Genomic DNA, 25,721 nt, shown 5'->3' with positions numbered 1-25,721 from the left:
TTTTTTACTGGAGCCGTTGAAGTTTATTTAAACAATTTACACTGAATAATCCACGTCCTGAAACAACCCTTGAGGACAATTTCTGCAATATGATTGGTCGATTACGTGATTGGACAAAGTTTAACCAATCGACGGTGAGGCGCGGACGCCGTTCACAACTGGTCGAGTTGATGATAGTTAAACTGCTTGGACTTATTGTTTTAAATCTTTACTAAGTCGGTAAGTGATCTTACTGTCTTACAGAAATACACACATAAAGAAACTGAATAGTTTTGTGCTCTCGTTGACTGATATAGTCTGCATTGCACTCATGTTTTGATGCGAAGCTAATCGTAAGCCAGCTAGCATACTTCGTAGTGCATGAAATAACTTGATTAGTTTGGTGAGCATCACTCAATTAGTTCGTAAGTCTCTTTTGCTACCATAACGCTTAATATTTTAGGATATGCTTAAACGAGAAACGTTATTTCCACTATTTGACTCCATTCTTGGACATGTGTCAGATATCAACAATGGCAGAGTGGAACGCCTACTTCCGGAATGAGGCTGACGGTGAAGCACAGGAGGAGGGAGAGCAACAAGATGGTGCGATTAAAAAAAATTACTACTACGCTTTTTTGTATTATGTAATTTAATATTGATCTTTTTGGTGTATTTTAGAATGTGTAAATGTTTGTTGCATGTTGTCAATCTGACAAAATTACTCTGGCTCTCTTATTAGGAGATTACAAGGTCGCAGGTAGAGACTGCTTAGTTTTCTTGGTGGATGCGTCAAAGGAAATGTTCATCAAAGGAGAAAATGGGGAGCCAACTAATTTTGACATGACCATGCAAGTGAGTCCCTCACTCAAAGAGTCTCTTTCCATCCTGCACCTGCAATAAAGCGTTTTGTTTCCTTATAGGTGGTGCGGACCGTGTACACCCGTAAGATCATAAGCACTCCTGGAGACCTCGTTGCATTGGTTTTCTATGGCACCAAGCAGAACCAAGATCCAACCAACTCGTTCAAGCACGTCTACGTCTACCACAACCTCAGTGAACTCAGTAAGACATTCCAACACCTCATAGATATTTTTTTCACCTTTTCATAGTTGTATTGATTCCTATCGCTTATTTTATTTCCACAGGTGCAAAACGAGTGCAACAGGTAGACGAACTACGAGGGGATAAGGGTGCCCTCCTAGCAGCGGAGAAAATGGGCAGTGATCAAACATCTTTGTCCGACGCCCTGTGGTGTTGTGCTAATCTGTACCGGGACTGCAATCTACGACTGGGGAACAAACGCCTCTTCATCTTCACTTGCAAGGATCAACCACACGGGGGTGACAGTGTCAAAGATCGGCAGGCTCGCACAAAAGCCAGTGACCTCAGAGAAACTGGTGGGTCCAAAGTAGCAAATCATGGATTTTGGTTCTGCAAAAGAAAATTCAGTCCTTGACTTCCTAAAACATTTTGCCCTTCTTCTGCTTCAGGTGTTGTCATAGAACTAATGCACTTGATGAAAGCAGGCGGCTTTGACGTCTCTCTCTTTTTCCGTGACGTTGTAAGTCCACCGGAGGACGAGAGTGAGCTGGGCCTGCAGCACGAGCCTTGTGAAAAACTGGAAGATCTCCAGAGGAGAGTGTTGGCCAAAGAGCAAAAAAAGAGAACACTGGCCAGGTACATTTCGATTCCAACGCCTCAATTTATGTTTCTGGTCCACTCTTTTCCTCTCATCTTCTCAACCCTTCTACTTATCTTTAGGCTCAATCTGTGTCTGGGTGAAGGTATAAATATCGCTGTGGGAATGTACGCCACGGCAGTGACTACTCGGAAACCGAACGCCATCAGGCTATACAGGGAAACCAATGAGCCTGTCCGCAGCAAAACACGCACCTTCAGTAATCAAACAGGAAGCTTGCTGCTGCCCAGTGACATAAAGAAAGCCCAGGTAGGATCATGACTTATTGAAATCAACAACATTTTAACCTCTACCCCCCCCCCCCGTCGCAGGTTTATGGTAACAAGCAGATCGTGATGGAGAAAGACGAGGTAGACGCCATCAAGAAGTTTCATGACCCCGGTTTGTTTTTGATCGGATTCAAATTCATGGAAAAGCTCAAAGTGCACCACCACATTCGTCCCGCTGTCTTCCTCTATCCCGAGGAGGGCGAAGTGAAAGGTAATGCCCGATGTGAACACGGATGCAAACATCAAGTTATTTACATAATGTGCTTTTCCTCAACAGGAAGCTCCTGCCTGTTCTCGGCACTGTTGACCAAGTGCATTGAGAAGAACGTCTTTGCTTTGTGCCGCTGCGTTTCCCGCAGAAATTGCCCGCCTCGATTTGTTGCCTTGGTGCCTCAACAAGAGCAGACGGACGAGAAGAATGTACAGATCACGCCACCAGGTACGATGACACTGTCGGTGCAAATGAGGGCAAGCGGGGTCATGTGATTCGAAAGGTCACCCTTCATCTTATTTCAACAGGTTTTAATGTTATTTACCTGCCGTATGCCGACGATTTACGGAATCTGGATCCCCCACGGACGCCGTCTGCGTCACCGGCACAGGTGGACAAGATGAAGGAGATTGTTCGTAAAATGCGCTTTAAGTACAGGTAGGGGTTGGGTAGCCAAAAGTAAAAGTTGTCCGATGATTTCAGTTTGTTCTAACATCTTGCAGGAGTGAGGCTTTTGAGAATCCCGTCATCCAGCAACACTACCGGAACTTGGAGGCCTTGGCTCTGGATATGACGGCTCCAGAGGACATCGAAGACCTCATCAGTAAGACAAAAGCCGCACCAAATTTGTCGGCCATCAAGCCGTCGTCTCATTTCTGTTCTGCTCGTTTTCAGTGCCGAAGGTGGAGCAGATTGACGGCCGTCTGGGTTCCCTGGTCCAGGAGTTTAGAGATTTGGTCTTCCCTGCAGACTACGACCCGGAGTACAAACCAGCCACCAAACGCAAAGCAGGTTAGCCGTGAAGTCATTTTGAAACTATTTGCAGTGGTTGTTCCAGAATTGCATGGCACCATTAACTCTTCTGACTTTAAGCAGAAGCTGGCGGTACAGCTGAGAAGAAACCCAAAGTGGAGGTATCAGAAGATGAAGTGAGAGCCCACATACAGAAAGGAACTTTGGGAAAGATGACTGTGCCAATGCTCAAGGAGGCCTGCAAGCAGTTTGGCATCCGGACCACTGGAACCAAGAAGCAGGAACTGATGGATGCTCTGATTGACAAACTCGCCACATAAGGCTCGAGTGGTAACAAAACCATGTTTGATTGCAGCTGCAGTTTTACTTTGGAGGTATTCGACCAATCATTTCAGATGACTGAAATTAGTTTGCAGCGTCGCTAAAAGAAGATGAAGGGAAAAATCGATATATTGGCATTTGTTTTAAATTACTTCACATCATGTGCGAAAATAAAACTTTGAGCTCTTCCACTCTTGTTTATTTGAACTGCAGCGCAATGCACCGTTGCAACATTTCCAGTTCTACTTGTCCCGCAAAGGTGTGTTAAATGAAAGAAATGCCACAGTATGAGCAGCATACCGCCGTTTGACTGCACAATGGATTAACATGAGCAGCGTAAGTGTGTGTGTGTGTGTGTGTGTTCTTGGGGGGCAGGCCTTCGCACACAAAGAAGACATCACAGTCAAAGTGTGATCAAAGTTTAACTTGCTAAAAGGAGAAGGAGGTCAGTCTATTTTTTTTAGGTAAAGCAAACAATTGTTTTCTTAACCTTTTCAAATGAACGTTTAACTTCACAATGGCTGTGCTTTTTCCTAGATTCAACTTGTATGCTTGAGAAATGGAATGTAAATGCGAAACCAACAATGCCGAAGATGCAGCTAATGGTAAGACGCTAATATTGTATGGCATTGTCAATGTGAACAAATGTATTGGGACACCTGTTCTAAAGGAAGCTAAAATGTAAAATTGGTTATTCTTAGCAAAAATAGCTTCAAATGCTCCATTTGGAAGAACAATTTATGTGCTTAATTTTCTTTTTTTTTTTTTTTAGACTGGTGGCTGATCGGCAGCAATGCCCAGATGGGAGCTTACACCGTGGTGGGGTATCTTCTGTACAGATTCTCACAGAGTCAGTCACATTAGCTTCTTTAGAAAGACACAAAGATTGAAATGAATCACCATTTTAATCACCATACAAATAGAAATCTCAAAATTGTTGAGAACCTCAATAGATTTGCAGTAATGAAATCATAGCAATGTATTGATTGGAAATTTGGGTGCTTCTGTAAAAATTTGATTTGTTTTTTCTTTGCAAGTTGAAGCAATTGTCTGTCTTCCGCAGCCCTTCCCGCGATCATCCGATGGCCGATTCGTTTCTTCTGCTCTATAACTGGTGAGTTTATTTAAGATATTGCACCCTTACCACATTCGGAGTGTGCATGCCATGACAGCTGCGAATGGCCATCTCATCACTCGTGTCTGTTGCTCAGGTCTGTCAGCTCTTTGGGGATGGGTGAGCCGCGTTGTTGGGACCCTCCGAGGTAAAACAGATCTCTAACATTTTGGTAAACAACAACATAACATGTCTTTTACGTTTTGTCTTGTAGGAATCCAGAGTCTCTGCAAATGGATGTCTCGGATTTGGAAGTTTATCAAAGGTAGTCACTCTTCCTTATTTCTTTTTATTTCATTGTAATCTTGGAAATCATTTGAATGTCTTGTGTAATGTTTGCTCTTTTCGAACAATCTCAGCACTAAGTCATTGTAATTGCATATAAAAAAAAAAAAAAAAAGCATTTGATTTTTTTTGTGTGTGTGCTCCTGGCAAATATTCACAATATGTAATAACCAAAATAATGTGTCCATAAATCCCTTCTTCAGGATTGTCTGCCAAATTCCATTGGGTGCTTCCCTTCCTCGCAGGTGAGTTCTTTGTAACCTGACTTTTCTACTTTATCTACATGTAATAGAATAACGTCATAATTTTTATCACGTTTCAAACAAATGGCGATTTTTGCAGGTGGGCTCAGTGCCCCTTTAAATCCAGCAGATGGTGCTATTGTAGAGAAAAGAAGGGTTTTTGTATTTTCTTGCATATAGAACAGTGAATCAATCTATACATAAATGCAAAAATAGTATAATTTCTGTTGTCACTCACAAGGCCCCGCCCGCCCCTTAAAGATCAAGTAATTATACTCCCCAAAAATTATTTCTTTGTTTTATTATTCTTTTAAAACAATACAGGGTCCAGTGAAGGGTATATGGCAAATGAGACCATAAGACTGAACCTGTCAAGTCCCTTAAAAGCAGGCCTCAGACTGATCGTAGTGGGCCCTGCTGGTGGGGGACGCACATCTGTGGTAAACACTTTGTTGTACAGCTGGGCAGAAGAACCAGATGAACCTCTCACAGAGAGCACCATAAGAAGAGCCATAGTGGACGGTAGGGAACTCACTGTGATCGACACGCCGGATCTATTGAGTGAGTCTTTGGAGAGAGTTACTCGAGTCAAGGAAGCTCTGAGGAGCATTCAGCTGGCAAGTCCTGGTCCTCACGCCATCCTGCTGGTAATGCAGGCACCACGCTCCAATAATGTGACGCAACAAGAGGCGATGCAAGCCATCCAAGCTACACTGGAACTGTTTGGAGAGAGCATCCGAGGCCACATCATCCCGGTGCTAACCCACGCCGACCGCTTGGGTCTACGGCACAATTTGGAGCACCTGCTGGGTACGGACGCCGGCGGCGTGAACAAACTGACGTCAGTGTGTGGTCAGAGGCCTGAGTTGCTGGACACTAGGCCGGATCGGTCTCCGGAAGAACAGAAGGTGACGCGCAGGATGCTGGTGGGGCGTGTCCTCGAGCTTAAGGGGCTCAGGGGACATTTTGTCCATGAGTGGCAGAGGAGGGAGGAACGTGTCAGGGAGGAGCTGCTGGCTGACATGATCTCTGCCATGACATCTTAAAAAAAATCAATTTTAAAATCAAATTGCAGATGATGAATGTATTTTCAGTGACCTGCAATTTAAAATGATCTACAATAAGTTATTCCCACAAAATGCACAGCTTCTGCTGCCTTATTTTTCCTCCTTGTATGACATTGTCTTTAGAGCTAGTCGGGGTGACGGAGAGTGGTAAAGATGTGTCATGTTGGAGATTACATTCCAACAGATTCACACCACATCGCTATGATGATTAGCTATACAGAGGCTGTGCTGTGTGCAATGGGAAACGAGAGAAGGCTTGGAGTTGGTATTGTGGAAAGACAGCTGAAATGCCATTTACTTTGCCTACTGATGATGCCTTTACCAGGCAGGACTTGTGGAAAGTCCCCAGTGATGGTCATTTTATTTCCCAGCAAGGGTATGGAAACCTCATCCAAAAATGTCTGAACCCAAACAGAATGATTAATGAAATTCCTGAAAGTGTATGATTTAAGAAATGGATTCTGGGCCTTCTGTTGTAATATTTTTTTGATGCACTATAAATACAGAACAAAAATGTACATAACGACTTTGATCGAGTCACAACATTGAAACAATAAGGTGGAAAAGGTGTGGTTCGGCCCTGCTCGCTCACTTTTCTTTCCTCCCTCGGCTGAGTGACGCACGCAGTCACGGCAACATGGAGCCAGAGTGAGGTCAGTGCGCATGCGCATCCACAGACGCAGCCACAGAAGAGCCACTTGGTGAAAAGTGACAAAAGACAAAGGAGACAACTGTCGCGAGGAAAACAAGAGTCCGCTTTTAACCCTCAAATCTGTGTTTTGACAGTCGGCCGGGGGACTCTCACTAAAGATTCGGTAAGTTGTCCCCGCCCGAAATAGAAGTTAGCAAACGTAAAAAAAGAAGAAAAAAGAGGAGGCGCCAGAGGTTGTTTGCTCAAGACAACACTGTCACGTCGCGCAGGCACAAGACAGTCTACTCTGTCACTGCTGCGGTTTTGCTTCAATCTGGACGTGTATGTTTTGGAGGTATATTAGCAGTTTTGAGACTTCATTTGTGGGGTTTATTTGCGAGACGTTTTGTGTTGTTGCTAGCTAACCGAGCAAGCTTCCTCCAAAGCTGCTGAGGATGTTTGTTGTCATGCTTGGGTCGACTGACCACATCGAGATTTGCGGGTTATTTAAATCGTAAACTGTTCCTAATTTTTTTTTTTTGGCTTCCCAGATTAACATTGGATGTTTGGCAGCGTGGTGATGGAGCAAAGGACCAAAAAAATTATAATCTGAAAGAAGCAATCAATGCAAATTCATATCAAGGATGGAGACAGTCCTCACTGTGAAGAAGGCATAATCGTCAATTTTGGGGAAAATTCCTATTTTAGTTCCACAATTTCCCATGCCTTCCAAATTTACCACCCAAGCCAGACTTTGTATCTCAACAAAGCCGTGAACTCTCACCTGTCTTTCAATCAACCAGAAACACAAAAGCTCCTCTCGTACAGGCGACCGAGTGGTTACCATGGTGATAGTTGTCATGATGCAGATGTAGCTACCCGAAGGCGCGTGGCGAACGACGTGGGATGGGCAGCACGCCGTATCCAGGTGGTGAGTGGAAGGAGAAAAGCAAGGGTGGCTTTCAGGAGCTGGGTTGCATGCCCTGGAAGGTCAGCAAGCAGAAATGTGGAAGTGGGCCAGCGAGAGCGGAGGAACACAAGAGCAGGGAGCCGCAACAGGATATACCCACCTTCACTTGCATGCTCATGACACCACAGCTTCCTCGAGCCTCGGCGAGGCGTCCGGTGATCTACCACGAGAAGCAGCGGCGGGAGCTGTGTGCCTTGCACGCTCTCAATAACGTCTTCCAGGATGGGTCAGCTTTCAGCAGGGACACCTTGCAGGAGATCTACCAGAGGTGCGGGAACATTTGTTAATTCTGATTGTCCTCAGTACACCTACTATGATCCTCTCTTGTATCACGCTTAGGCTTTCCCCCAGCACTCTGGTGACACCTCACAAAAAGAGCATGCTGGGAAACGGGAACTACGACGTGAACGTCATCATGGCCGCTTTGCAGACGCGCGGCTTTGAGGCAGTTTGGTGGGATAAAAGGAGGTGGGTAAAGCGGCAATTCAGGGGAACTTAGAAAAAGATACCAACATGGCATTGCACTGACAGACTCGATACAAATTTGGAAATACATGTGTATATGAAGATAGTTTTATTTTTCATGCAGCGTAGCTCTTACATAAGTATTTTTATTTAGAAGAAAATAGCCGTTTTTATTTGCTTTTTACTTGTATTTTTACTAATCCATTTGTTTTGCCAGAGAAATATCTGCCACTAGCACTATCACATGACTTTTCAATCCAACAGAACCGCAAGTGACATTTGAGTCCATGTCACCAATCAAATGCAGTCACATGACTGCACGCAATGTTACTTACCGCTTAGTCACTGTTTTTTTTTATTTTATTTTTTTCAAACCTAATCAGAAAAGCAGTATCGTTTTTGTGTTCAGTTATTAACTGAGTGGCTGTTCATTGTTTCAACACAGCCATGATAACAAATCAGTCAAGTGTGCAAAATTTTAAGTACAGCTTCAGTTTGACATGTTTACTTCAATAACATGATCGATTAGCAGCGTGTTTTCACCAAAACTGAACTCAAAACAGGTGACACAAGGACAAACGCATACAAACGTCGTCTTTGTTCCATTCAGGGACGTTGGCAGCATCAAGCTGTCCAACGTGACGGGCTTCATTCTCAACGTTCCGTCCAATTTGCGCTGGGGACCTCTGCAGCTGCCGCTCAAACGCCAGCACTGGATCGGGGTCCGAGAGGTGGCGGGGGTCTACTACAACCTGGACTCCAAGCTGCGTGGCCCTCAACCCATCGGCAGTCCAGATGAGCTCAGGTGAGTCTCGCCTGGGATGTCATGCTACTTCCGCAATATTGTTGCTATGCTAATGCTAATTTTAGAACACTACTTAATCATATTGTAAATAGTTCTGTTTTTATCATAAATAGATAATGCTAATACAAATAAAATGAAATAGTATGATTACAACATATATATATAATATGATCATATATTATAATGTAATATGTCATAAAGTATCATAATATAATATATAATCTCTACCTCTTGGCTTCTTTCTCCATTGTTGTAGTCTTTGTCACTGTCCCAAATTTGTTTTGGGTCCTTGTTGGAATGCTTAGCAGATTCTTTTTCCCAGACTGAGCCATTCAATTCAGAAACTTTCAGCTTTCATGGCGCATGTCAGCTTTACTGGTGCCATGTCTGTAGACTGAGACTTGTTTTTCCCCTAACCGAGGGCTGTTGTGTTTTCTTTTAAAACCTGACCACAAACCAGGAAGTTCCTCCGCCAACAGCTGCGAGGGAAGAACTGTGAACTCCTGTTGGTGGTGTCGGAGGAAGTGGAGGCGCGGCAAACGTGGCGGTCAGACAGCTGAGGAACAAGGCGGCCAATCACAGCCACGCTTGGCCTTGCGCTTGATTGAGATTTATTCACTGGTGGATTTTTTTTTTTTAACCCCTTTTGGGGGCGGGGGTGTTGTTTACATGCACAATTGCTGGACGGATGCAAAGCAATGACGAAAGCAAAAACCTTTCCAGGGAGCATTCGTAGTTCTTGACTTTGAAGAAGATATTATTCAATTTTTGCTTTTCTTGCTTTTTATACAACATATCTTGACTATTTTTCAGTCTATTGTGATCTGCTAGTTTATACATATATATTTTTTTTAGGATTCACATGTCCAAAGTCTCGTGAGTACTCTCAAAATGTCGTCGTGTCTCCTTTTGCGGAAAGAAGGTCTTTTCGCTTTCACCAAAGCGTGCCCTCCTTTACCTTCTTTGTGACGACGTTTCGCTCCTCGTTTGCTTTGTCCCGTCTGAGCTCACCTTTTGTATTACACGCCACAGACGACAGTAAGTCCCGCAGATCGTGCAGTCTGTGCAGACCCAAAGTTTTCAGGCGACAACAAAACAATGCGACACCCATCTAATCGTCTCTACTGGAGATTTGGGCTCGTTGTCGCATTCCTTCAAGCTGTCGCCTTCAAAAAATGCAGTTACAATACAGTTAAAAAGCTGTTTCATATGTCACAGCGTTTCAGAGATCCTAAAATGTCACAATCATGTTTGTACTCTTCAGTTTCATGCACAAAGTGTATACACTTTTTTTATGATAGCGGCGATGTATGGAACATCACGGTTGTCGCTTGAAGCCTTCGTTAACCATTCAAAATGGCGGTCGGTAAACATTTTTTTTTGTCACATGGTTAAAAGCTTCAGGACAAGCAAGTGATGAGTGTCTACAAAAAAATATTGATTTTTGGAAGTCATTTCATGACTTAAACTTTCCATACTTAAGTGTGGATGTGTTGCTTCACAGGTAAACAAACACACATCTGAATGTTTGCCTTCATTTTGTCAATGTGGAGGGAGTATTCGTAAAAAAATAACAAAAAACGTGATTGTGTTAATTTCAAAAGAGCCTTATGAGAGATTCGCTATTGTAGCTCTGAGATCATTCAGCTCAAAGTATCGTCTTTGGGACCATACTGGCCTTAACTTGTTTACATGAATGCTGAGTGGGCAATTTCACACATATATTCCAAAGCACTAATTTTGAGTTGCAATCCATCAATGATGTCTTCACTTGTTGCTGCCAAGGATTTTTTTATTTACAACAGTTTGATTTTTGTACAGTAATTGTTTTGCTGTCCTAATCCAAAATCACAAAACGTTTTTTTTATCATATCAATTCATATTATACTTTAAAGAAAATTCTATGAATATCACTGTTATTTTGGGTTTGTTTTCTGCGTAAATTTCAAATGCTTATAATTGCACTTTATGTCAAAGCTGCAGTGCGAGTGTATTAAATGGGCCATTGCTCCGAAAGACGTATTTGTTGTCAGATATTTCCTCCTATCAGCCTAGTTGGAGGGTTAAATGTGAAAAAAAATTGTTGGATGGATGTGAAAATAAATAAACAACATCCATCTATACATTTTTTTAACCGCGCACCTAATGATGTGGTCTTGGAGGCCACGTTCATATTCTGACCACTGGGGGGCGCGCGCGGCCAAGAGTGAGTGCGCGCTCCCGAAAGAGACGCGGTCGCGCTGCACAGTGCTGCGTGCAGATGTGTCGCAGCTTGTATTTCCAACGAAAAACGTCCAGCGTGAGCAAGTTGTTGGCGTTTCAATGGGCTCGAAAGTGCCTTTACTCCGCGGATGAAGCGGGCCACTGCCAGCAGCTTTCAGTAGCCTAATTCAAAGCGTCAACGGCGCCACTATTTTTCCTGGCAGGTCCGAGGTGCGCACTTGATGGAGCTGTCAGCTATCGGCGAGCAAGTGTTCGCCGTGGAATCCATCATGAAGAAAAGAGTTCGGAAGGTAACAGTTGACGCACATATTTGCCGTGTTATCTTCATGCTATTACGTCGTGATCAAATGTTCCAAGAGCATGATAATCACATCCGACCTAATTTACTGGTGATGGGGTTGTGTTGTTGCGCAGCTCCTTTTTACATGTCCACTTTCAGGAGGACGCAAACAGCTGGCCAACCTTTTTGTTTAGGGCCTGTAGTTGTCTTGCTAAGTCATTGGTTCATTAATTGTAAATAAAAGCAAAATGGCAAAAATGCTTAATAAATACTATGAATTTAAGAGTCTCGGCTAACTTGTTTATTTTAAAAAGCAAAATAACAAGAAAGTTTTTTCTATAAGTTTACCCTCCCCCCCCTCCTCGCAATGATTAAATTAATTTGCCTTCATAACGTTTTTCTGCTCCCTCAAGCGGCAAGCGAGAGACCGAAACACACTTCGCGCGCACGCGTCCAAAATAAATATTAACACTTTCTTTGCATGCAACAACTTTTGTAACACAACATTCATGATCACGCAGCTCAAACCTTGCATGTGGTGTTGGAAGAAGCGATGACGTCACCGTTAACAGGAAGCCTGATGACGATAGGGCTTAAATTCATATAGAGAAGTAATCTGACAATATAAGTCTTAAGTGCTTTGTCTGTGGCTGCTTTCAAAAGCTCTTGTTCTCCGCAGGGCAACGTGGAGTACCTATTGAAATGGAAAGGATGGCCTCCAAAGTGAGTGGGAACATTTGGATCACGTTCAGTGAATACATATGTAAAGAAATCTATGATAATGTGCTTTTTTTTATTATTTATAATCTAGGATGGCATACATGCAAAAGGCAGTGTTGAATAGAGGGCTAATTTGCTGAAAAGCTCTTTTCATTGTTTTTAGCGCTACCTTGTGGCTGTACAGTGTACTGACAAGCATAAATGGCAGTTCTAAAAAAAAAAAATTGCAACTTTTTTTTTTTAAATAGGTACAGCACATGGGAACCTGAGGAACACATTCTGGACCAGCGTCTAGTCCAATCCTATGAAGAGAAGTATGATGTGATTATATGGAAACTATTTAGGTCACTTGTGAAAGTGATATTGTTCACTTTTTTTATACTACTTTCTTTTATCAGACAAAATCCATTTGACTATTCTAATTGATTTTTTTTTTTTTAGATAATATTGTTTCTCTGACAAGAAGTCAATACAGTAATTATTGTGACAAGCCTAAATGGATAAGTGCTGTTGAAAATGGATGGATGTTTTTTCTGTATTCACCTACTTATGGTATGCTTGTCTTTCCTCAGAGAGCAGCGAGACCGAACTCTGGGTCACAGGAGGAAAAGATCCAAGGCCAAACAACTTCTGTTACAGGTGAAATAGAATTCTTCTTGTATTTATTAATTAACCAAGGATCTTTTGTAGTGATGTGTGATGGGGTCTTCTCGTAAGTAGTTAGAGATGGATAAATGGACGTCAGTGGTGCTAATGATTGTCTCTTCTCGATCCGGATTCAGAACACAGTGTATAGTATGGACCTCCGCAGCGCTCACAAAACCACAGACATGCCCAAACCCCGCCTACATCTCTCCCTGACACGCTCACTACTCCAGGAGCAGGACGAGGAGGAGGAGGAGGAGGCAGAGGAGGACGACGAAGAGGAGGAGGAGGACCCATCGTACATTGCATGGAGTAGGGCGCCCTGTTTCAGCAAGAGGAGGCCACAACGGAGATGTCTTACCTCGAGGCCGGCGAGTCCTGCACAAGAGGATTGGAAAAGCTTGGACGATGAAGAGGAGGCGGAAGATGATATTGTGGAAGAGGAAGAGGAGGAGCACAGTGAAGATAGTCGAGAAAGGAGTGCAAGTATGCTTATAGCTGACTTGATGTTGGATGTCAAGGTCAAATCCGTCATAGCGCACTAAACACAGAATTATTGAAGGTTCTTCTTCATGCTTTTCTTGTGTAGGTCAGAGGAAGGCCACCATGTGGGGGCCAGCTATTGAGCAAGATGAGCTCACAGAGGCTGAGATCACCGAAACCGTGTGGAGGCCCGTCGTCAGCCCGGCGGAGGTGACGGTCACCGACGTCACCATCAATGCTCTCACCGTGACGTTCCGAGAAGCCCGCGTGGCCCAGGGCTTCTTCCGAGTGTGGGGGCTGGAGGTATGAGCGGGAACTTTTTCAGCAACCCCTCCTTTTTTCGCTTGGACAGGAGCTGAAATGCGGATGGCTCACACCCACCTTAGACACGTGTATGGAGTCTATGGGAGAAAGAAAATGATCCTTTAACAAGCAGTTATAAATGACAAGTGGTTCACTGCATAACTCACCTGTTTGACTTTTTGTGTTACTGTTGCGACAGGGACAAGGGCAATGCGCTACTTCCTTGACACTTGTGCCATGTTTGTGGTTCAAATAAAATAATACAGTACAATATACTGGACTATATGTAGTGGAGCTTGAAAATATTGTTCCCAATAAGAACACCAGGGGGTGCAGTTTTTTAACAGCCAGTTGGCGTGTGTGCAAGGCTCAAGAGCCACAGGAGCATCATCATCTGAAATTTATCTATCTCTATCTTGAAATTACACCCGAAAGCCCTGTATCACAAATGTGAGCAATATATATGTGGAGATATGAAAGTAGAAGAAATCAAAATGTCTGAATTATTGCAGTGAAATTGAAAGGAATAATTAAAAAAAAGCCCAAATGACTTATAAAAAATGATGTAAATGTTTGCTTTCACAAATGTACTCAATGATGTATTGAAATTTGAGAAAATTTAACATAATTGCTTTTGAGCAAAAACAGGTCAGTTTAAAATATTTTATTCCATATGACAAGTAAGTAAGTATATATACTTGGGCTCGCGACGGAGGTTGTCACTGACAGCATTTCATACACTGTCCAGGAGATGGCAACAGCATTGCGGCTGAAGACGATGTCGTGTTCTGCAAAGATAGCAAGGTTGCCCATTGACTTTTATTTCCAGGTTTAACCCAAGCAGCTACCAAAATAAGTCACTTGGCGGCGCTCGTGTGCATTGCGCCGTTGGACAAGCAGGAGAAGAAGGTTGCCATGGATTGGCGGACGTGACGTCAGGCCCTTAGGTAAATTGAAGACAGGTGTGCACGAAAGGCGTTATTAAATACAGGTGAAGCCAAATGGCGTTTCCCCCGCGTGGCCACTTGGCAGGTAGGTCTGCACACGAGCAAATGTTTGTTGTTTGATGCCGTTTCTCACGATGCCTTTTTGCTTGTTGCAGGGTTTTCAAACTTGAGGACCGCTACAGCGTTTGAGCAAAGCACAGTAACGTCGCAGTTCACTTTCATTTGCTGCAGGTAGTACGGTGGGCTCTTTGTTTTTTGTGCCATTATTTCGAATCTTTTTTTTTTTTAATGCTGGCCAGCTCTTTTTTCTTTTCTTTCCCACGCGGTGGTTTTTACTGCAAATGTTTGTTTGACAAATCGTCCGCGTTCTTGGTTCTGTCAAATATTGACCGGTGTTTTATTCGACGTTTTCATGCAAACTTTTGAATGTGCTTTTTGCCGAACAGATTGTTGCGAAGTCTTATCAAAACCAAGTATTCGTCCACTTTCGGTATTAGTCTAGTCCAGGTTGTGACAAACGCATGCCTAAAAAAAAGTTTGCAAAAAAAGTTTACTTCCGGTTTCCGCCCGTACGCGCCCTCTTTTGACAGCTGAGCTCCACTCCGCCGATTTTGGACTGCAAACTTGGATCGTCTTTGATCTCGAGGTAGGTTGCGTTTGGATAAGAAAATGTCGCGACTTTTGCACTTGCGTCGTTCATATAAACTGCCGATGAGTAATTTTGAGGCCATTTGTTAGATATTAATTGGCTTTATTCTGTCATAATGGCGCAGCTCCTGCTGCAGATACGATGCTGCAAGTATACGGTGGATAAGAAAATGTCCCGGCTTATGCACTTGCATTGCCGATGAGTAATTTTGTACACATTTCTTTGACCATAATGGCGTTGTTCGTGCTGTACATACAATGCTGCAGCTACATGCAACCCTCGCCGTAACTGCCAGTGTAATTCGTCGAAAATTCCAGTGTAATTCGTGTCTGTATTACACCAATATGTACACAATTTCTGTTGACATTGGCTTTTTTTTTTTGTAGCCGTAAAATGACCACTGTGGCTTTCTTACATAAAAAGCGAGCAGCAAGATCTCGAGGAGGTTTCAGTGAGGATAGAGATAATGCACTTCAAAATGAGGTGAGTTCATCCATGGTGGAGGTTGAAGTTACCAACACACAATTAATGGTGATGCGTGATTTGCAGGTTCGAAAAGGAGCCAAATGGCATGAGGAAAGGAACAATTCCACACCCTGTCAAGAATCAAGCAGCACGCAAAAGCTGACGTGTGGGGATAATGTGACCAGGAGGGGGCAGTGTGGCGCTCTGGGACGCGCTTTGGTCATGGGTGCTCGACGGAAAGGTTTTTGGTGTGGACAGTGTTTTGGGGTCTGATGATTGGACTTGCTTAAGAGGTGCGCCGTAGTTGTGGTTGAGGTTGTGGCTTGTCTGGATCCAGAGCAGCATTGTCTTGTGCTAGGATTGCCATTGATGGTGCATTGTAACCTTTGGGGAGGACATCGTCACGTTGATGGACACAAACATACTTTGACGTGGAGCCAAATGTCCAATTTTTTTATATGACTTGTTGACTATTGTAACATTTTGTCTTTTTCTGACCTACCACTGTCGTACTTGCGTTCTTTGTTCTCCCCTCGGTGTAGGGCGGCGTTGGAGCGAGCCGGTCCCGAATGTCCAATCTTGCAATATGACTTGTAACATTGTCTTTTTCCTGACCTACCACTGTCGTACCTGCGTTATTTGTTCTCCCCCAGGTGTAGGGCGGCGATGGAGCGAGCCGGTCCACGAGCAACCACCAGTCGAGGGTGCTCAAGACATGACGCGAGCAGCGCATAACTCTTTGCATGTTCTGCTTTTTGCAGGCTAATCGCAAAAGGGGGATGCACGGCCCAACTCAGCGACGGTAACCAAGAGAATAACTAGCAGCTGTGATCAAGTAAGCAAGTGACCTCCAACTTGGGGTGCGCTTTGAGTTTCTGACATTTGTTTCTGCAGATGGCAACTGGGACACGACACGATCTGATCAGAGATGGACCGCTTCACGGCCTCACTCTGAAATATCCTGCAGCCGGCCGGGTCCTGAGGGAGACCCTCTTCCCTGGAGGTGTTGACATGCGCAGCTTCAACACGTGAAATTGAGTTTTCTTTTAATTCACGCCAAAATTGGCAAAGTGAACAGTGGGTTTTTCCTCTTGCCTAAACCACCACAATATGTCTGCTTTTCAGGGTTGCCGGGGCAGCGGATTGGATGAGCACCTGCACAGAAAGTGACTGGACCGGACTGTGAGACCAGGGGGTAGATAAGTACGTCGACAGAAGTGTACCACATGCAACTGAGTGCTGTCTTTTTGCAGTTGTGCAAGGCGGAGGAGTCCAGACATCGAACACTGGCCCGGAGCAGACACGAAACTTCGGCAGACCTTCGCCCGTGACGAGCAGCCAACACCAGGCGGGTGCAGATGAGGCGTGGCCAGGAGGGCAAAGTGCCCAGCCAGCATTTAGGGAGAGTAAGACTGTTTGTCCTTTCGCACTTTCTTTCCCTCCCTCCACTTTTTCACTGGGTGTGCACACTGTCTGCATGATGCCTCTTTCTTCTTGCCACTGTAATTGTGCAATATTGTTTTAAAGTGTCTTTTTAATACGTGCAGTGTAATTGTGTGTGCCTCTTTACCTGAATTAAATTGCGAACTGAATTCAAGTGGTCCATTTTAAACATTGGCATGTGAAGTCCATCTGTGCATGGTTTGAGTTAAATGACAACATACAAAATGGGATAATTCTGTACAAGGCAATTATAAAATAAGTCAATCAAATGAGTTCAAATATGTAATGTTAAATATGCAGTGTCAGGCATGTCTTTTTACTGTGCAAAGAAAAGCTGGATGCATTCTAAATTGTTGACAAAAGCCAAGTAGCCTGACACACAGATGCAAATGCCAAGTGTTGAGTAAGCGTTAAAGCTGTCTGCGTTGCAACCAATGAAATTCATCTTTGGCAAACCTTTTTGCAACTCTGCCGTAAAATGGCCATGGAAGTCAGAATCGTGTTCCATGTTGGTGCATTGTTTAGTGCGAGTAAAACCTTTATTTTAAAGTTCAAGCTTTTTTTTTTTTTGCCGGTTGAATAGTCGTGGGTGTTCTTGTGAATAAAGCTGACTTTGGTGTGTTTTGTTCCTGTGGGTGGTCTTTGTAAATAAAGTCAACTTTGGTGTGTTTTGTCAGTCGTCATTTACAATGTGCCTCACTTGCTGCGGCATCTCTTGCATATGTAACTTCTTGCATGTTTTGTTACAGGTCTTGATGTCTTCATTTGCTGTCTGGCTACGGAGGCTTGTTGCTGTACAGTTGAAAGTGTTGTGAAAGTAATTTAACTTTATAAACATTACATGTAACTTCCAGGACCTTGGGCTTCGATTCAAAGTATTTATTAGTTGCATGTTGCTTAACACCACCAACCTTGGTACCAGTACTGTGTGATACCACCCAGTTCAGAGTTAAGCCTGCAAAAAAACACGTAAGGCCACACAACCTGCTGAGGTGGTATGTAAGTGAGCTAAAGAGGTACTCTTATTACCGGCTTCTTTATCAAATCGGCCTTTTCAGACAGCTTAGATGAAATCCAAGTACTGCCATCTAGTGGCGGCAAACTTGCCTTAGCCTGTCTGACTCACCATTTAACTATGTTCGAAAATACTTCATAACTACACTATTAAAAAAACTAGCTGTCTCCAATGCGCATGTCTGTAAAAGCAATACATTAATTTTCATAACTTGTACTAAACCACATGCTGAAATTACTACAGATATTTTCTTCAGTTTGGTAGAGTTCTTTTAGTCGAGCATTGCCGTGCTCGAACCCGAGATTGCGGGTTGCACTGTCGCGCGTTGAACCGCTCGGCCACCACTGCTTCTAATGTACATTCATCTATGGCCTTACATGTCCTCAGCACTGCAACCTTTTGTACCGGTACGTACGCCATATACAGTAAATGACGGGACTGTTTTTACCTCGTTTAATATGCATCAAGCATACGAGCTGGTGTTTTAAAACAGCCTAAACTAGTCGGTCACAAAAAAATATAATCAAAAAAAAAAAAACTTGCTAAAATTCTAAAGTTAATTGTCTGTTGAGAGAAGCGTCCAATGAAATGTGGTTAATACCGTTGGGGGAGAGAGATGTAATTAGCGTTAATACATGCGTGGTTAGTGCAATTGTCGGTCAGTACAGCGTTTGGTTAGGGCAGTGCATTCATGGTTAGTGCATTCATTGTTATCACACGGCAGAACATTTCGCGGCGGCGGGGAGTCGAACCCTGGGTCTCAGGTGTTCTAGCGCAGCGATCGAGCCTCTCGCCCAGCGTGGCGAGCTCGGCAGTCACCCCGCTTTTTCTTCGACTCATTCTTATCCGATCAGTAATTCGTTCCGCGCGCGCTGGGTAAGTACAAAAGAGTGAAAACGGCCGATAGCTGCCAGGTCGACATAGCCGAGTGGTCTGTGATACGGCCTCTTGCCCCGAAAGTATCTGGTTCGATCCCAGGTGTTAGCACATTCCAAGCGGTGCTTTTGCAACTGGAACCTCGCCTACTATAAGAGTACGCATATGCAAATAAGATTGCACATGCAAGTATTTATGTATAAAAACATAAGGTGGCCCCGCCCCCCAAGTTGACGGGGCTACCCACCAGACCACGCCCACCCGCCCCCGGGGCGGGGCTACAAGCCCCGCACCTGGCAGGGACTACAAGCCCCGCCCCCTAACCTAGCGTAATTGACTAGGGTTGGGGGCGGGACTCCGCCCCGCCCCCTACCCAAGTGTAATTTAAAATGAATAGAAATCTAGTAGTGTAGGGGGCGGGGTGAAGCCCCGCCCCCTACACTACTAGATTTCTATTCATTTTTAATGTAAAAGAAAATATATATATATATATATATATACATATCTATAAAAGAAAACATTTAATAAATTATATATATATATATATATATAAAAGAAAACATTTTATAAATATATATATATATACATATATACAAAAGAAAATATTTTATATATATGTATATACATATATATATTTTTTCTTTTACATTAAAAATGAATAGAAATCTAGTAGTGTAGGGGGCGGGGCAAAGCCCCGCCCCCTACACTACTAGATTTCTATTCATTATTAATTACACTAGGGTAGGGGGCCCCGCCCCCTAGTCATTTACGCTAGGGTAGGGGGCGGGGCATGTGGCCCCTCCCAGGGGCGGTGCTTGTAGCCCCTCCCAGGGGGCGTGGCTGGTGGGCGCGGCCCCGCCCACTTGGGGGCGGGGTCACCTCATGTCTTTACACATAAATACTTGCATATGCAATTTTATTTGCATATGCGTACTCTTATAGTAGGCGAGGTTCCAGTTGCAAAAGCACCGCCTATTATGTGCTGATGCCTGGGATCGAACCAGGTACTATCGGGGCAAGTGGCCGTGTCATAGACCAGTGGGCTATGTCGACCTGGCAGCTGCCGGCCGCTTGCACTCTTTTGTACTTACCCAACGCGCGCGGAACGAAATACTGAACGGATAAGAATGACTCGAAGAAAAAGCGGGGTGACCGCCGAGCTCGCCACGCTGGGCGAGTGGCTCGATCGCTGCGCTGGAACACCTGAGACCCAGGGTTCGACTCTCCGCCGCCGCGAAATGTTCTGCCGTGTGATAACCATGCAATGCACTCACCATGAATGCACTGTCCTAATCAAACGCTGTACTGACCGACAATTGTACTAACCATGCATGTACTAACGCTAATCACGTTTCTCTCCCCCAACGGTATTGACCACATTTCATTGGACGCTTCTCTCAACAGAAAAAAACAATTACGTTTTTAGAAAATAAGCAAGTTTTTTTTTAAAATCTTTTTTGTGACCTACTACTTTAGGCTGTTCTAAAACACCAACTCGTATGCTTGATGCATATTAAATGAGGTGAAAACATTCCCGTCATTTACTTCATATAGCGTACGTACCGTCACAAAACGTTAGTGCTGAGGACATCTAGGGCCATAGGTGGATGTATATAGAGATTTAAATCACTGATGGCCGCGCGGTTTGGTGCGCGACAGGGCGGGTAGGTCAAACCGCAGACTCAGGTTCGAGTACGGACGGCCATACTCAACCGGAAGCACTTTGCCAAGCTGGGGATTATAAGACCAGCTGCATGAACGTCATATTTTTAGGATGTGGTCTATAAATGATGCAAATTGTTTTGAACGTTTTACACACATGCACATTGGAGAGACAGCGGCAGTATTTATGTGGTATGATAGCTTTGGGCAAAACAAACTATGAAAGATGGGTCGCATTAACCCAGCCGCCCAATTGGGGCACTCATTATTTTTAACCATGCTTAAAGTTAAAAATGAAGTATTTTCGCATACAGTTAAATGGTGCGTCAGACGGGACAAATTGGCCGCCACTAGACGGCAGCACTTGGAATTCATCTAACCTGTCTGAAAAGGACAATTTCATAAAGACGCCGGTATTGAGTAGCACTCTGACTCACTTGCATACCACCTAAGCAGGTTGCGGTGTGGCCTTCACTCACGTTTGTGCAGGCTTAACGTTAAACTGGATGGTATTATGCGGTACTGGTACCAAGGTTGGCAGTGTTAAGCAACATGCACCGCGGGCTTTGAATTGAAGGCCAACATCCTAGGAGTTACATGTAATGTTTAAAATTTTACTTTAACTTCCGTCTCCACTGTATAGCAACAGCCTTTTATAGTCAGACTGCAAATGAAGACGTCAACACCTGCAGGAAAACGTGTAATAAGTTTAAGTTTCAAGAAATGCAGAATCTACTGCATCATGAATGACTCACACAACAAAGTTGGCTTTATTTTCAAAGGCCACCCACAGGAACAAGACAGTCAACTTCACAAAATCATCCACATGACGATTCAACTGCAAAACAAAAAGGTTCGGACTTGAAAAAAGGCTTATCTTGTACAAAAAGAAATGCATCTACATTGTGCAAGTTTCTGAATTCAGTGGCCATTTTATGGCAGGGTTGCGATAAGCTTCGCCAAAGCGTAATTTCATTGGTCGCAACCTAGTCTAGTTTGATGCTTTCTCAACAGCTTGGCTTTTGTCAACAATTTTGAAAGCATACAACATTTCTGTACACTGTAAAAAGAAATGCCTGACACTGCATGTTTCATGTTACTTATTTGGACTCATTTGTTTGAGACTAATTTTTAAATAGCCTTATAGAGAATGTTTCAAAGTATTAGTTTGCATGTTGTCATTTAACTCAAAATATGCCAATGTTGAAAATGGACCACTTGAATTCAGTTCACAATTTAATACAGGTACAGAGATAGTTACAGTATAAACTTTACAGTTCACTCCATGTATTTAAAAAAAACCACTTTAAAACAATATTGCACAATGACAGCACTGAGAAGAAAGCAAGGCATCATGCAGACAGTGTGCACACCCAGTGAAAAAGTGGAGGGAGGGAGGGAAGGAACGCAAGTGCGGAAGGGAAAAACAAAGTCATACTCTCCCTAAATGCTGGCTGCTTCGCCCTTGTCGCATCTGCACCCGCCTCATGTAGGCTGCGCGTCACGGGCGAAGGTCTGCTGAAGGTTCGTTGGACTCATCCTCTGCCTCGCACAACTGCAAAAAGAAAGACAGCACTCAGTTACATGCGGTTCACTTCTGTAGACATACTGGCCAGCAGATGGTACTCCTCTTCATTTGAGGAACTGCTCCCGTCCCTCCAACGCCACGCGAGCGAGCCCTGCGACAGACAAATAAGGAAATGCGATTAAAAAAAGAGGTGTACACTCCTTGTACATTTGATTGCCACATCACCTCTGGCCAGTGTTGGCCAGTCATGCATCAGGCTCCTTCCTCTTCATCAGATAGCAACTGCTTTTCTTGGGGTGATTCCTTACTTTGCTCCCCAATCCCAGGTCTAGTGACCTCCGTCCGTTGGCTGTTTTGTGCAGCTTCTCTTCCACCTTGCAAGACACAAGCACCAAAGTCTCGCTTGCGCCGTCGCTGCGCGTTTGCACTCAATCAAGGCTGCACAACATATTGGAAAATGAGTGGTATGGCAGGATTGGGCCAGACTATTGCATTGTGCAAAGTTATGCAAAAACTTGGGATGGAAATGAACTTTTTGAACGGAATGAGATCAGTTAGATGTTAACATGACAAAGAAAATCTTTCTTTTCTTAAAGTGCATACCATTAACGTATACCACCATGTGGCAATTTTCCAATACGCGTGCAGCCCTAGACACGTCCCCATTGGTGTCCAAACGGCAGCCTCGGGGCTATTTGCCACAAAAGGCAATTGGACACGGGCCACTAGGGGAGCGCCAGAATACAACTGATCAATGGCATCAAATATTAAAATATGCTGTTTACAAGTCAAATCTGTTCAAAATTGCACTCAGACATACAGTAGTTTATCCTCATTTTTGCTGTGTCAAGGTCAGGTTTATCAAGACACCACTTGAATGACCTTCAAAATGAAAAACACCGTTTTGTAGCAGTCGCACAAAATATTAAGAGCAAAATGTCGTGATTGATTAGAGTGTTTAGTGAATTTGTGTCAAACAATTGGGAATTTGTTTCAATATGCGGCCCTCAGACAGATGTTTGGACACCACTGGTGTGAATTAAAAAGAGAAAAATAAATAAATTTCACGCATTGAAGCCGCGCAGGTCGACACCTCCAGGGAAGCAGGTCTCCCTCAGAACCCGGCCGGCTGCAGGATACTTCAGAGTGATGCCACAGCGGTCTGTCCACTTCTGATCAGATCCCGGTTGCCATCTGCAGAAACACAAACAATGTCAGAAACTCAAAGAGCACCCCAAATTGGAGGTCACTTGCTTACTTGTTCACAGCGGCTAGCAACTCCCTTGTTACCGTCGCCGGGTCGGGCCGTGCGTCCCCCCTTTTGCGTCCAGCCTGCAAAAGGTAGAACACGTCATGTCTTGAGCACCCTAGACCGGTGGTTCCTCGTGGACCGGCTCGCTCCAACGCCGCCCTACACCGAGGGGAGAACAAAGGACGCGAGTGCGACAGTGGTAGGTTAGGGTTAGATTAAGTACGACAGTGGTAGGTTAGAAAAAGACAAAATGTTACGAGTCATATTGCAAAATTGGACATTCAGTACTGGCTCACTCCAACGCCACCCTACACCGAGGGGAGAACAAAGAACCCAAGTACAACAGTGGTAGGTTAGAAAAAGACAAAATGTTACAAGTCATATTGCAAAATTGGACGTTCGGCTCCACGTCAAAGTTTGTTTCCGGCACCTCGTGAACCGGCTCGCTCCAACGGCGCCCTACACTGAGGGGAGAACAAAGAATGCAAATACAACAGTGGTGGGTTAGAAAAAGACAAAATGTTACAATAGTCAACAAGTCATATCTCAAAATTGGACATTCGGCTCCATGTCAAAGTTTTGTTTGTGTCCGTCCACCTGACTACGTCCTCCCCCAAATGCACCGTCAATGGCAATCCTCGCACAAGACAACGCTGCTCTGGATCCAGACAAGCCACAACCACAACCACAACCACAGACCACTTCTTAAGCAAGTCCAACCATCAGACCCCCAAACACCGTCTACTCCTGCAAGAGCTCCACACTGCCCCCTCCTGGTCACATGATCCCCACACGTCAACTTTTGCGTGCTGCACCCATAACCAAAGCGCGTCCCAGAGCTCCACACTGCCCCCTCCTGGTCACATTATCCCCACACATGTCAGCTTTTGCGTGCTGCTTGATTCTTGACAGGGTGTGGAATTGGTCCTTTCCTCATGCCATTCGGCTCCTTTTCCAGCCTGCAAATCACGCATCACCATTAATTGTGTGTTGGTAACTTCAATCTTCACCATAGATGAACTCACCTCATTTTGAAGTGCATTATCTCTATCCTCACTGAAACTTCCTCGAGATCTTGCTGCTCGCTTTTAAGAAAGCCACAGTGGTCATTTTACGGCTACAAAAAAAAAAGAAGCCAATGTCAACAGAAATTGTGTACATATTTGTTTAATACAGACACGAATTAAACGAAGTTTCGGCGAATTAAACTGGCAGTTACGGCGAGGGTTGCATGTAGCTGCAGCATCGTATGTACAGCACGAACAACGCCATTATGGTCAAAGAAATGTGTACAAATTTACTCATCGGCAATGCAAGTGCACATGCCGGGACATTTTCTTATCCACCGTATACTTGCAGCATCGTACCTGCAGCAGGAGCTGCGCCATTATGACAGAATAAAGACAATTAACACCTAACAAATGGCCTCAAAATTACTCATCGGCAGTTCATATGAACGACGCAAGTGCAAAAGTCGCGACATTTTCTTATCCAAACGCAACCTACCTCGAGATCAAAGACGATCCAAGTTTGCAGTCGAAAATCGGCGGAGTGGCGCTCAGCTGTCAAAAGAGGGCGCGTACGGGCGGAAACCGGAAGTAAAAAATGTTTGCAAACGTTTTTTAGGTATGAGTTTGTCACAACCTGTAGTAGACAAATATCGAAAGTGGACGAATATTTGGTTTTGATAATTTGCAACAATCTGTTTGGCAAAAAGCACATTCAACAGTTTGCATGAAAACGTCGAATAAAACACTCAATATTCTACAGAACCAAGAAACGTGGACGATTTGTCATACAAACATTTGCAGTAAAAACCACCTCGTGGGAAAGCAAAGAAAAAAGAGCTGGCCAGCATTAAAAAAAAAAAAAAAAAAAAAAACATTTGAAATAATGGCACAAAACCTAAAAACCCCACAGTGTTACCTGCAGCAAATGAAAGTGAACTGTAACGTTACTGTGCTTTGCTCAAATGATGTAGCGGTTCTCAAGTGTGAAAATCCTGCAACAAGCAAAAAGGCATCGGGAGAAACGGTAGCAAACGACAAACATTTGCTCGTGTGCAGACGTACCTTCGAAGTGGACACGCGAGAGGACGCCATTTTGCTTCACCTGTATTTAGTTACTCCTTTCGTGCACACCTGTCTTCAATTTACCTAATGGCCTGACGTCACGTCCGCCAATTCATGGCAACCTTCTTCTCCTGCTTGTCCAACGGCGCTATGCACAGGAGCGCCACTAGGTGACCTATTATGGTAGCTGCTTCGATTACACTTGGAAATTAAAGTCAATGGGCAAACTTGCGCTCATTGCAGAACACATCGTCTTCAGCCGCAACGCTGTCGCCACCTGCTGGTCAATTACAGCCTGCTTGCTTCCTGGTCAGTTTCATTGATTTGACTGTAAAAATGACCAG

The 25,721-nt window shown here is 44.1% G+C and overlaps 6 protein-coding genes across 22 annotated transcripts; 5 read left to right on the top strand and 1 right to left on the bottom strand.

The window, feature by feature from the left end:
- The first annotated feature begins 80 nt into the window (after nucleotides 1-80).
- On the top strand, nucleotides 81-3,426 carry xrcc6 (X-ray repair cross complementing 6). 5 transcript variants are annotated; one of them, XM_088359682.1, is made up of 13 exons: nucleotides 81-219; nucleotides 504-585; nucleotides 725-834; nucleotides 903-1,044; nucleotides 1,128-1,379; nucleotides 1,473-1,659; nucleotides 1,744-1,930; nucleotides 1,993-2,161; nucleotides 2,228-2,389; nucleotides 2,470-2,599; nucleotides 2,665-2,765; nucleotides 2,837-2,953; nucleotides 3,035-3,426. In XM_088359682.1, exons 2-13 carry the CDS (start codon nucleotides 513-515, stop codon nucleotides 3,232-3,234), a joined length of 1,830 nt encoding a protein of 609 aa, XP_088215808.1. In that variant the 5' UTR covers nucleotides 81-219; nucleotides 504-512; the 3' UTR covers nucleotides 3,235-3,426. The 5 variants fall into 5 exon arrangements, with proteins under 5 accessions (XP_088215808.1, XP_088215805.1, XP_088215809.1 ...); XM_088359683.1 differs by having other exon boundaries at nucleotides 82-219; nucleotides 3,038-3,426; XM_088359681.1 differs by having other exon boundaries at nucleotides 82-219; nucleotides 722-834; nucleotides 3,038-3,426.
- Nucleotides 3,427-3,539: 113 nt separating this feature from the next.
- On the top strand, nucleotides 3,540-6,019 carry LOC148382448 (GTPase IMAP family member 1-like). Of its 2 annotated transcripts, none has more exons than XM_088359684.1 (8): nucleotides 3,540-3,680; nucleotides 3,773-3,840; nucleotides 4,008-4,085; nucleotides 4,299-4,349; nucleotides 4,447-4,497; nucleotides 4,564-4,614; nucleotides 4,838-4,879; nucleotides 5,201-6,019. In XM_088359684.1, the coding sequence occupies exons 2-8, from the start codon at nucleotides 3,795-3,797 to the stop codon at nucleotides 5,920-5,922; spliced, it is 1,041 nt and encodes a 346-aa protein (XP_088215810.1). In that variant the 5' UTR covers nucleotides 3,540-3,680; nucleotides 3,773-3,794; the 3' UTR covers nucleotides 5,923-6,019. The 2 variants fall into 2 exon arrangements, with proteins under 2 accessions (XP_088215810.1, XP_088215812.1); XM_088359686.1 differs by having other exon boundaries at nucleotides 3,548-3,699.
- A 591-nt stretch (nucleotides 6,020-6,610) lies between these two features.
- On the top strand, nucleotides 6,611-10,836 carry josd1 (Josephin domain containing 1). Of its 2 annotated transcripts, none has more exons than XM_088359689.1 (5): nucleotides 6,611-6,758; nucleotides 7,126-7,812; nucleotides 7,884-8,012; nucleotides 8,620-8,814; nucleotides 9,275-10,836. In XM_088359689.1, exons 2-5 carry the CDS (start codon nucleotides 7,481-7,483, stop codon nucleotides 9,372-9,374), a joined length of 756 nt encoding a protein of 251 aa, XP_088215815.1. In that variant the 5' UTR covers nucleotides 6,611-6,758; nucleotides 7,126-7,480; the 3' UTR covers nucleotides 9,375-10,836. The 2 variants fall into 2 exon arrangements, with proteins under 2 accessions (XP_088215815.1, XP_088215817.1); XM_088359691.1 differs by lacking the exon at nucleotides 6,611-6,758 and adding an exon at nucleotides 6,767-6,929.
- A 186-nt stretch (nucleotides 10,837-11,022) lies between these two features.
- On the top strand, nucleotides 11,023-13,748 carry cbx7b (chromobox homolog 7b). 2 transcript variants are annotated; one of them, XM_088359688.1, is made up of 7 exons: nucleotides 11,023-11,327; nucleotides 11,997-12,040; nucleotides 12,286-12,351; nucleotides 12,610-12,676; nucleotides 12,820-13,168; nucleotides 13,272-13,375; nucleotides 13,518-13,748. In XM_088359688.1, the coding sequence occupies exons 1-7, from the start codon at nucleotides 11,259-11,261 to the stop codon at nucleotides 13,584-13,586; spliced, it is 768 nt and encodes a 255-aa protein (XP_088215814.1). In that variant the 5' UTR covers nucleotides 11,023-11,258; the 3' UTR covers nucleotides 13,587-13,748. The 2 variants fall into 2 exon arrangements, with proteins under 2 accessions (XP_088215814.1, XP_088215813.1); XM_088359687.1 differs by having other exon boundaries at nucleotides 11,024-11,327; nucleotides 13,272-13,748.
- A 152-nt stretch (nucleotides 13,749-13,900) lies between these two features.
- On the top strand, nucleotides 13,901-17,121 carry LOC148382445 (uncharacterized). Of its 3 annotated transcripts, none has more exons than XM_088359692.1 (8): nucleotides 13,901-14,500; nucleotides 14,571-14,646; nucleotides 15,006-15,061; nucleotides 15,451-15,547; nucleotides 16,291-16,331; nucleotides 16,424-16,532; nucleotides 16,655-16,711; nucleotides 16,783-17,121. In XM_088359692.1, the coding sequence occupies exons 4-8, from the start codon at nucleotides 15,531-15,533 to the stop codon at nucleotides 16,889-16,891; spliced, it is 333 nt and encodes a 110-aa protein (XP_088215818.1). In that variant the 5' UTR covers nucleotides 13,901-14,500; nucleotides 14,571-14,646; nucleotides 15,006-15,061; nucleotides 15,451-15,530; the 3' UTR covers nucleotides 16,892-17,121. The 3 variants fall into 3 exon arrangements, 2 of the variants coding, with proteins under 2 accessions (XP_088215818.1, XP_088215819.1); XM_088359693.1 differs by having other exon boundaries at nucleotides 16,655-16,724; XR_015853992.1 differs by lacking the exon at nucleotides 15,006-15,061 and having other exon boundaries at nucleotides 16,424-16,557.
- A 4,151-nt stretch (nucleotides 17,122-21,272) lies between these two features.
- Nucleotides 21,273-25,701, bottom strand: LOC148382444 (uncharacterized). 8 transcript variants are annotated; one of them, XR_015853973.1, is made up of 6 exons: nucleotides 24,812-25,194; nucleotides 24,331-24,422; nucleotides 23,312-24,264; nucleotides 22,279-23,247; nucleotides 22,139-22,204; nucleotides 21,273-22,080 (listed from the first exon to the last, which is right to left on the bottom strand). XR_015853973.1 is itself a non-coding variant. In XM_088359628.1 (6 exons), exons 1-4 carry the CDS (start codon nucleotides 25,405-25,407, stop codon nucleotides 22,306-22,308), a joined length of 327 nt encoding a protein of 108 aa, XP_088215754.1. In that variant the 5' UTR covers nucleotides 25,408-25,701; the 3' UTR covers nucleotides 21,273-22,080; nucleotides 22,135-22,204; nucleotides 22,279-22,305. The 8 variants fall into 8 exon arrangements, 2 of the variants coding, with proteins under 2 accessions (XP_088215754.1, XP_088215753.1); XR_015853977.1 differs by having other exon boundaries at nucleotides 23,312-23,385; nucleotides 24,812-25,193; XR_015853975.1 differs by lacking the exon at nucleotides 24,812-25,194 and adding an exon at nucleotides 24,673-24,804.
- Between the last annotated feature and the right edge of the window lie 20 nt (nucleotides 25,702-25,721).

The sequence above is a fragment of the Syngnathus floridae genome, chromosome 18 (assembly GCF_059516105.1).
Source record: "Syngnathus floridae isolate MCC-2025c chromosome 18, RoL_Sflo_1.0, whole genome shotgun sequence".
In the NCBI taxonomy this organism is placed as follows: Eukaryota; Metazoa; Chordata; class Actinopteri; order Syngnathiformes; family Syngnathidae; genus Syngnathus; species Syngnathus floridae.
The sequence above is the reverse complement of the archived record's forward strand: the minus strand, read 5'-3'. Positions and strand labels throughout refer to the sequence as shown.